At 38.6% G+C, this 10642-nt stretch overlaps 2 protein-coding genes across 2 annotated transcripts; both read left to right on the top strand.

Annotated features, from left to right (window-relative positions):
• Window positions 1–5294: 5294 nt before the first annotated feature.
• LOC111225832 (complement component C1q receptor-like) lies at window positions 5295–8351 on the top strand. The gene has a single exon (XM_022750867.1). The coding sequence runs from the start codon at window positions 5399–5401 to the stop codon at window positions 7106–7108; it is 1710 nt and encodes a 569-aa protein (XP_022606588.1). The 5' UTR covers window positions 5295–5398; the 3' UTR covers window positions 7109–8351.
• An 89-nt stretch (window positions 8352–8440) lies between these two features.
• Window positions 8441–10642, top strand: LOC111225834 (thrombomodulin-like). The gene has a single exon (XM_022750868.1). The coding sequence runs from the start codon at window positions 8534–8536 to the stop codon at window positions 9668–9670; it is 1137 nt and encodes a 378-aa protein (XP_022606589.1). The 5' UTR covers window positions 8441–8533; the 3' UTR covers window positions 9671–10642.

The following is a 10642-nucleotide window of genomic DNA, read 5'->3' as shown; positions in this document are numbered from 1 at the left end:
GATGATGGTGCCAGATGAAAAGTCAGGGTATCACCAAAGTTACTACTAAAACCAAGAATGGGATCTTCATGATAGTGCTATATGTGCGTAATGTAATGTATCATTAGGGTACATTTTCTGGGAGCCATGAATGTCTGAGTAGATGTTGAGACATTTCACCGGATTAGACTCTGTGACCTGTGGAGATTCATGCTCTGGGAACCACAAATGTCTACACAAAATTACACAGTAATAAATCCAATAATTGTTGAGACATGTGGGTGACGATACATGAAAAGTCAAATGGATCACCAAAGTTACAAGGATGAATCTTCTAGGGGCATCATGAATGTCTGTACCAAATTTCAAGGCAATCCATCCAATGGTTGAGATATTTCGGTCCTGACTAATGCGGTGAACTGACCCAACAACAGACTGGCAGTGCCGTTCCTGCCCCATCCCACGCTGCTAGCATGACTGAAAACTTAACATGAACTTCCAAGACTATGACTGAAACAGTCGCTATGGTGATGTTAGCACAGATATGTTATCAAAAGACATGTTTTTACATGCCTGTCATCCCCCCTTAACTTGACAGTACAACACTGTACAATTGTACAATGAGATAACATCTTTAATTTTTCACGTTTCGCTGTTTTACATCATGAAGACAGCAATTACACAAAACTATGTGCAACAAAATGCCTCAAGCATTGGCAGAAGCAACAGGTTTTTGAGTAGGTTTGGAGGTTTTGATGACAGAGGCAAACCTGTTCAGTTGACTTCAACAACTTTTGGCAATATTACATGACACATGGTGATGGGGAGAAATACCTGACCTATTCTGCTTGTACAAACTGCACCAGCAAAGTCATCTGAAACCATATTTCCTCTATTTTGGAATTTTCAGTTGTGCGTGTATCTGGGTCATCATTGGCTCATCACAGCTATATCAGTAATGGTTTATATCTTGGCTTGTAAGCAACTCATAATGACTTTGGTAATCTCTTGGCCTTTCATCTAGCGTCACCAACAGGTCAGTATTTCCACATATGCAGTGTAATATCCCAACATTCATGGTCTCCACAGGATCAAGCCTAATGATTGTAGATTCATGGTGTTTGTTAACATTGACAACCCCCTGACTTTTTATCTAGCACTGCCATCAGGGCGAAATTTACAATTATTATAATAATTACAATTAAATGATTTTAAAGCGTCACTTTGAAAATGTAATTTTGCGCTCTGTGTAATTGTGATGGGTATTTCTTTCTATTTTCAATTTTACAAAACCAACAATCAATCGATTAATCAAGTAAAAAATAAAGAGATTAACCCATAATAAAAATAGTCACAGCCACCTCAACCAGCTGCAACAGTAAAATGTTGTTAACACATTAATGAATGAGTCATAATAATCTAATTATATTAGATCATATTATGTGAGTTCTGCAGAGATGACGTGTTTCTGTACAGGCCAACCCGGAAATTAGTATCACCCTGGTTCCCTTTACAAAAAGCCAATGAGATTTTTACATTGGCTTTTTTTTATTATAGCAGTAAATAAGTTCTGTGACAAAGAAAGGTTTATGATATTTATACGTTTTGTTCAGCACCATAATCTTTACAACACCTTTTTGATTTTAGACTGTATTTCCAACATCTCTTAAGATCATTTTTCACATCTTTGTGAAAAATGTTCATCCAATGCAAATATACTCTGTAATACTACCATCTCTTAACAGTTTAATGCTCAGAGCATAATAAAACCCTAGGATTTATCTTACCAAAGAATTTTACTCCGACACCACCCTCTGCACAATTATCACGTTTACTTTACCAAAAACACATTTTCACAAATAGATATTACATTCCAGAAATGATAAATTCACATATCAATATCTAATTACAATGAAGTAAGTGACTTACACATGATTTGAGCCTCTATAATTAACATGGATGTAAATCATACAGCAAACAATTTATGATTTATTTTAAGTGATATAATTAGCAGTAGAGGCTCTGTTGCTGGCTGGAAAAAATTATATAAAAAGAGAATATATTTCAGTGGTCTTTATTTATTTTTTTTGGGCCTTTATTGATAGTGCAGTAGAGAGAGACAGGAAATGGGGAGGCAGAGAGAGGGGGAATGACATGCAGCTAAGGGCTGTCTGATGCGGGACTCGAACCAGGGCCAACTGCAGCGAGGACTGTAGCCTCTACACATGGGGCAGATGCTCATCCAACTGAGCTACTCGACGCCCCTTCAGTGGTCTTTATTAAAGTAAAACTTTTTAAATAATTAAAGAAAAACTAAGAAATATGACAATGAAGGACTGGTATCTACGTAATTTATGTTGTGCAGGGATACGTCTCATGTGTTTATAGAGATTTCTTTGAGTTGGGCTGTAACCAAGGTGTGTGTGTGTGTGTGTGTGTGTGTGTGTGTGTGTGTGTGTGTGTGTGTGTGTGTGTGTTGGTGTGTGTGTGTGTGTGTGTGAGAGAGAGAGAGAGACTACTTCTTTTTCCTGTGATTGAAGTCACAGTATATCCTGCCTTTAAACAAATACAGGAAATGTTGTCTACATAATGTACTTCACATCAACACTAAGTGTCACGGTTGTTTTATCTGAATGGTACACCTGGACATCCGTTCATGCCAAGGAAAAACTAGAGGGAAGGGACCAATAAAATGACCCTTTCAAAGTAATGGGAATAATCCTATAATTCACATTGTGTGAAGATAAAATTACAGTCGACTTCTTTAACAAAAATCTACTTTTTTTGATTGTTTCTTGTTAGAAATTAAGATCATATCATAAATACTGATCTGTTTTGCTCATGTTGTTTTGTTTGTCACAACTGTACTGTACTTCTATAATTTTATTTGTACGTGGAGAGAACACCAGCATGAACAAGCTGACACAGGTCTGAGGAGAGATGTAATTGCACATGAAGTGAAGAGGGGTGGGTGGGTGTATATATATATCCTATGATTTGACAGTCACTGTTTGGGGGAGGGGTTTAGAGAAAAGTCATTTGGCTTTCTTCTCTTTTATGACCACATATATTTAGTTGTGCACACAGGTAAGCCATTGTGCCATAGTGTTTGCATTGACTAGTATTTCTTCTTAAATAGAGCTTATGTCCATCTTGTTCATAGCTGCTGTATGTTATGGCCCGAGTTAGACTGTAATGATGTGACTGGGAATTCATAAAAAACAGACAATGAGGACATGGAACATTTAACCTAATATTTAGTGTGATATGATCAATCTCATATTAGATAGATATCTTTCTGCAGAGATTTTACTGCCTGTGTGAGCCTCAGTGGGTGGAGCAGTGTCTTACTCTCCTTCCTGTTATTGTTACTGGGGAACTTCCTGATTAAACAAATGCAGGAAATGTTTAGATTTGCATGAATGTCCTTGGCACTTATTGCCATCCTAAACAGTACATTCAGTAAACACAAGTGGGTCCAAATCCACTTTGTAATCTGAACTATAGAGGTTAATCAGTTTATCTCCTGCTCATAATCACTGTTTCAGTTGGGTTTGCCTGGCTGTCGGTCCTCATCAAGAGAGGGCTACTTAGGTTGAGAGAGGACGCAAACCTCACACTGGATATGGGAACAAAAGTACAAAGCAATGGATTAACTAATGTACTGTATTTATGTATTCAGTTATGATATATGCTTTCAAAAAAGGTGTCATTTGGGTTTGGTGTTTTGATGCATGTGAATGAAGGATCATCATTCTTCTTTTTTTAAAGTGTAGTCCAACTCTCTCCCATAATTCCCACAAAGCATATCCTGTGCCACTCTTTATAAAATACACTCATACCTAATCTCTTACTGCAATTACACACCACATCCACACAAGTGAATCACAAAAAGTTTTTTATCTTTACTCATGATCACAGTTAACAGCACAATATGTACCTGTATGTGCAAATGAGGTAATCAATGATTTATGACATTTGATGATTACTGGATGATGATGACTACTACTACTGTAAATCAATCAATACATCAATCAATCAGATTTGTATAGTACTTTTCATACAAACAATGTAACAAGCTTTAAAGAGCTTTACAGAATAAAAGCAATAAAAACATTACCTCCACCCCCATCCAAGCAAAGACCAATATATGACTATGTTATAAATAAAAAAACTATGAAAAAAAAATAAAACCATAATAACAGGAACTGAGGAAGCACTATCGTGAATCTCATAAATTTGCAAAGAGGAAACGTCAAAGACAGGAAACCAAAGATAAAGATCAAATACCAAAGATAAAATAATTAAATACTAAAAGAGAGGGGAGATGTATTGAAGTAAGTAAAACCAGAAATAGAAAGCCAGATATTAAAAAGAAACAATCTGGAAAATAAAAATAGAATTACAGGACATACCAGTAAAACAGCCTAAAATGTACAAATTAATAGACAAATAATTCAAATTCAATTAAGTGCCAGACTAAAAAGATAGGTCTTGACTTTGCATTTAAAAATCTCAGCTGCCCTCAGGTCTTCAGGGAGACTGTTCCAGAGACGTGGACCATAGTAATAAAAGGCTGCCTCTCCTTGAGACTTTGGGTTGAAACTAAAAGACCACTACTTGAAGACCTGAGGGTCCCAGAAGGTTTATCGTATAAAAGCAAATCAGATAAATAGGTAGGACCATGACCATTAAGAGCTTTATAAACCAATAAAATGATCTAAAAAAATAAATTCTGAAGCAGACAGGTAGCCAGAGCAGACACTTTAAAACTGGTATATTGGTATTCTAATGTTAGGCTCAAAACAAAGATCTGACTCCTATTTGCTTTTCACTTGTTGTACACTTGAGTGTAGTGCCAGGATTTGCAACTTCACATTTCTCTGTCTGAGCTTCAGAACCAATGACCATGATCTGAGTTTTGTCCTGATTGAGCTGTAGAAGAAAAAGTCCAGGTTGACTTCTGGCAAAGGTCATAGGGTCATTCCCTGCAGCAGTCGTCGCGCCTCTATCCACACTGTCTATTTGTAAATGTCAAAGTGTCCCCAGGGATCTGACCCCCACAAGTTCATGTATTGTAACGCACCACAATTAAGGGAGTCAGCTTAAATGCCTAAAGCCTACTGGGACCGGAGACATCTGGAGAACCAGTCAAAACATGGCGGAGCCTGCCATTGTTAAGTTTTCTAAAACGGAACTGGTCTGCAGGGGAGAAAGAAAGAGCTTGTAGCTTCTGCTAAACATGATTTCCGTCTTTAGTTTGTGACCCAAACAGGATATAGGAGCATGACTGCTAGTTTCAGACCCACAGCACTTGTTTTTCGGCTACGAATGGACAACCACATATTGGTCCCATTTTACCCAAAAACTCACAGGGACCCTCTGGATACCAGTTAATTTGTTGATCTCTAGAGCAATTATGTTGTGGATTTTTCTACTGCAGCTCGTCAACAGCATTAAGGGTTTGTCTGGAGCTGAACATGAGACTCTGTGCACTTCTAACGCCTGCTTCACCCTACATTTGGACAGGGTGAGCTTTGCAAAGGCCAGCAACGACTGTGTCCACAATGGAGGTAATCTGATGACAATCAGAGACAGAGAAGAAGAGGATGTCCTGCGCTCACTTCTCACACAGACTCAAGGACGACATCAGGACAGGGCACTAAAATTTTGGATTGGGTTAAAACTGAGCAGAGGAACCTGCGTGTTGGCTGACAAGACTCTCCAGGGGTTTGAGTGGATATCTGGGGAGAGAGATTCCCACTACTCCAATTGGGGAAAAGAACCTGACCCCACCTGCACAGAGGACAGATGCGTAAGGGTTCATTACACATTAGGTCAGAATCAACTCAAATGGACTGCTGGAGGATGCAAAAGCCCTGCTTTTTATGCATGTAAGTTTTATTTTAAGGGAATGTGCAAACCTCTGGCCCTCCTGGGGCCTGGACAAATAACCTACACAGCACCCTTCTCAGAAAAGCCAGAAAGTAGTGAAATGAAATCATGTCCACTGGGAACATATGTCAATATTGTATGTAGTGACGAACAGTCTCATTTCTCTTTGTGCAAAGAGGTGGACGGTACCTATAGGTGGACAGACCCTGGTCCATTTTGCAAAACAGGAAAGCAAAATTGCACTATCAACAAAGGTGGATGCAAACATTTGTGCCATCAGCACAGAGATGAAGTTCAATGCTTTTGCAGAGAAGGTTATGACCTGGATGAGGATGGAGTCTCTTGCAGGATAAAAGACTTGTGCAACGTTGACACCTGTGAGCATAAGTGCGTAATGGGGGAGTCAGGTTATTCATGCAAATGTCCACATGGGTTCAAACTGGACGAAAACCAGCACAACTGCTCGGACATTGATGAGTGCCAGTCACAAGCCTGTGAGGATCATTTTTGTGTAAATACGCACGGCAGTTACATGTGCACATGTAAAGACGGCTACAAACTGATCCATGGTATATGCAGTGACGTGGATGAGTGTGCACAATCAAGATGTGAGCACATCTGCTTAAACACTATTGGATCCTTCTTCTGTTCCTGCAATGAAGGCTTCACTTTATCCCAGGATGGCCACACATGTGTAGACATAAATGAATGCATCAATAAACACTGTCAGTTCACATGCAACAATACTGTAGGCAGCTTCGCGTGCTTGTGCCCGCAGGGCTTCCATCTGGAGACTGATGGAACAAGTTGTGCTCCAGATGTGACAGAAACAGCAGCTACTTCACCAAATGACCCAGCTGAGAACGAAACACAGGAGAACTTGACTGAGTCCTTAACCAGAACCACAGTTGAGCTCCAGCACCAGTCCCCTCACACTGACCCACCACTTCCAGACCTGGTGAATGTCACGCACAGGGTTCAGGGGAGCAACACATCCTCAGCAACAGGTTTTGTCAAGACTGTCAATTCCGGGTTAATGATCTGCATCCTTGGTTCAGTCATTCCTCTGCTCGTGTTGGCTGCAGTGACTTTGGCTATTGCAGTGTTTCGATGCAGTCGCTCCAAAAAAGAAGCCAAGAAAAACACCACTACTGACGGCTACTGTTGGGTGTCCTCTGGTCTGGATCCACGTTTAGAAAAACTATACGAGTCCATCTTGACTGATGATCTATGACCTGATGGTTAAGGAGAAGACTACATGGATTATGTTTATTTATCTAATTTATGTTTTTTCAACCTCTGTAGGTTAGGCTATGTGCTGTTATCAAATTAATACACATCAAATCAAAAATCTGAAAAAGACTTTATTGTTGATCAGACGATTTGTGTTTGATGTGGCTCACATATAAAAAAAAAAAAGACGTAGTACCTGTATAGAGCAGAAACATAAAAAAAAGAAAGGTATTGTTAAGTCTTGTTATGAAGGGGGGTGGGGGCCTCTGTATGATGAGGGTGACTGTGTGTAGAGAGCTGATTGTTTGGTTTTGGTGGTGCATGTTATTTTCGTGGCTGGTTAAAGCTGAGAGGAAGTTGGACCAGGATGTACTGTTCAAAAGTGAGCATATCAATGTTAAGATCAACCTTCGTTTGTAATTTGTCTTGTCATAACTGGCCACATTTTCTGCTATTTTACCAATAGCCAAATTACCAACTGAGTAATGTATGTACTGTCCTGTTCGCTAACCCTGTGATCACCTCCTGGCCCAAGAACATGTTGTCTTTACTGCATTATTCCAACTTTTAATATCATAAAGCAGTGGTGGAAGCATTATTCTGAACTTTTTCTAAAAGTAGCAACTGTAAAAATACAAGTATTAACAAAAAAGCACTTAAAGTATTAAAAATAAAAGTGCTTGTTAGCAGTTATTCCCCTCTCGTTGTTATATTGTTATATGATTGGACCATTATCATTGATGCATTAACATGTTGGTACTTTAATGCTTTAGCTGGTTGAGCTAATGAAGCTAATTTGAACTGCTTCATATACTGCTGAGCAGGTTCATCTATAACAATGCATCACATTTTATCAAATGTGTTTGGAAAATCTTGACATAAAAATGAATTGGTAACACTAGCTGTTTAATAAATAAATAAAAATAAGTAAAAAGTACAATATTTGAATCTTAAATGTAGGAAAGAGCAAAGTAGTATAAAATGGAAATATTCAAGTAAAGTACCTCAGACTTAAAAACAGCACTTATGTAAATGTTTCCACCACTGCTAGATAAATGTATTTGTACACAAAACCACTTGAACACATTTTACTTCCTGGAAGGAGTTTGCACATCAGATTATGCTGTTGTAAATATGATGAAATGATTAATACATGTACACCAGAGAATCAAGATAAAGCCATGCTTTATGTTACATGTGAAAACAAAATAAATAGTTTGTTCTGAAACATGAATATGTTCTTGTTCAGGTATTTCTGTTGCCTTCACTAACCTTGAAAAAAAAACAGGAGCCTAACTCAAACCCATTTCCTTCCTGTTTTAACTTCCTGGCCTTATCCTGAGGGGAGTTGCTTCCGGAGTAACAGATTGTAGATTGTCCATAACTGCACCAGCCGACATTGTACGATGATCTACCACATGACATCATGGCCTGTTTGAAACTGACAATGATGATGGTTATTTTAATGTCAGTTATTTTTTTATTGTCCGTGAATACAGGATTTGGCATGAAGCAGACTGGCATCTGCAGGCCCATTTGTACGGGGAGTGACTGCATAACTGTTAACCAAGACAGAGTGGATTTTGAAACGGCCGAGGACGCGTGCCGTGTCAGGAATGGAGAACTAATGACATTTCAGCCTCAGACAGATGAGAGGATCCTTGACAATTTGAGTGCAGAATTGTTTGGAAACTTCTGGATCGGACTGCGTTTGCCAGTCGGTGCCTGTAGCAACCTTTCAGCTCAACTCAGAGGCTACGAGTGGACCTCCGGTAGCACACACGGGAGCTTCATTCCATCCTTCAGCACCTGGAAAGACAGCGTTAAAGTCTGCTCTCCACACTGTGTGTCAATTTCAAACGACCAAAGTTGGACAGAGAGACTGTGCACGGACAAAACTGATGGATATCTCTGCAGAACAAAGCATAAAGATGCATGCCAGGCACAGGAATTATCAGATTCCAAAGTCTTGCTCAACTCTCAAGGCTGTAAGACAGCCCCTTGTGAGCATCAATGCACGGCTGTAGAAGGAAGTTATAAATGCTCTTGTTTCAGTGGATTTATTCCAGACAGCAAAGACCCTAACCGGTGCAAAATCCACTGTGATACACAGACCTGCCCCACGATATGTGACTTAAACTCTGATTCATGCTCTTGTCCTGATGGCTATATAATTAATGAAAATCGACTCTGTGAAGACATTGATGAATGTAAAATGGAACAATGTCAGGAGCACTGTAAAAACACTTTTGGAAGTTTTGTGTGCTCCTGTAAAGAAGGATTTGTCCTTAAAGATCAAGTGAAATGCATCAAAGCAGATGTCAATGACATCACAACGCCTGTCACTGACAGTTTTGTCAAACCTGTTACCAATAACAATACTCTGAAGGCTTCGTCTCCAACTGCTGGGGGTTTTGTACGGGTATGGATTTTTGTTGCTGTGGCTGTGGTAGTGTTAATAATTGTGGTGAAGCTTTATGTTGTCAAGCGTCAGAAGCGCAGAGAACAAAACTCCAGTCAACAGTCTACTGCTACTGCTGCTGTGGATAATATTGAGTGTTAACATGACTCCAACTGGCCCTTTAACATTTATAGTTTGAGGAGACTTGCATATTCTGTACTGTTTTAAGTCTCTGTGTTGTGTCGTGTTTGAAGTATTGTGAATGTAGATAATGCATGGTGAATCAAATATGTTATTATCAATATATTCGATTATTGGCTATTATGAATCATTAAAAGCAGTGATAAAGGGAAAAACACAATTCAAAAGTCTGTTCTAATTTTATGACCTTGGCATGTGTTTCTGAAGTGAAATGTTCATCTGCAAAGCAACTCTGAAGTAATGTACACCAGATGAGTAAAAAGAGAGTATTAAAACCTAAATCCCATGGTAAAGTGCCAGTTCCTTCAAATTTTGTATACAATACCTGAGTAAATGTACTGTGTTCTTTTCAACACAAACTTTTTTATAAATAGAGGAACCAGAGAGGGATTTCTCGTGTCATTTGTGGTCATTTATGTGACGCTAAAATCTGAGGTCATTCACATCAATGCTCCAGTCTTGTCGTTATTTTTGCTCTTAGTGCGCCATCTGCTGTTTTATTGAACAAACTGCAGTAACAAGTAAAGTTCCCCTATTCATCATACAGAAGCAGTATATAACCATGTAAAATATGGGTTATAACACCCCATAATGTAGTTGAAAGCATATATAAGTGTTTATTTATGTATTTGTTACTTTCACTGCACCTGTGAAGAGTCTTAAGTGGGTACTACTTAGAAGTCACAAAAGGAAAAAGCACAAGGAAATTAATAGTACAATTATTTAGACTTGTGTTATTTAATTTCTAATATATTCAGAAAATTGGTTTCAGACTATATCTGTTCATGGTCAGACTGTCATGGCATGTTTAGTTAACAATGAAGTTAAATGTTATTATTTGGTTTCAAAGTGGTTTTTAAGTCCGTGGATTTCTGTACAAAGATCATGAAAGTACCAAGAAGACAGATTTTTATTCTATTTTTTCATTGTAAT

Source organism: Seriola dumerili, unplaced genomic scaffold (genome assembly GCF_002260705.1).
Source record: "Seriola dumerili isolate Sdu_G_001 unplaced genomic scaffold, Sdu_1.0 BDQW01000149.1, whole genome shotgun sequence".
NCBI classification, from domain to species: domain Eukaryota; kingdom Metazoa; phylum Chordata; class Actinopteri; order Carangiformes; family Carangidae; genus Seriola; species Seriola dumerili.
Note: the sequence above shows the minus strand (reverse complement) of the source record. Positions and strands in the feature narration are given on the sequence as shown.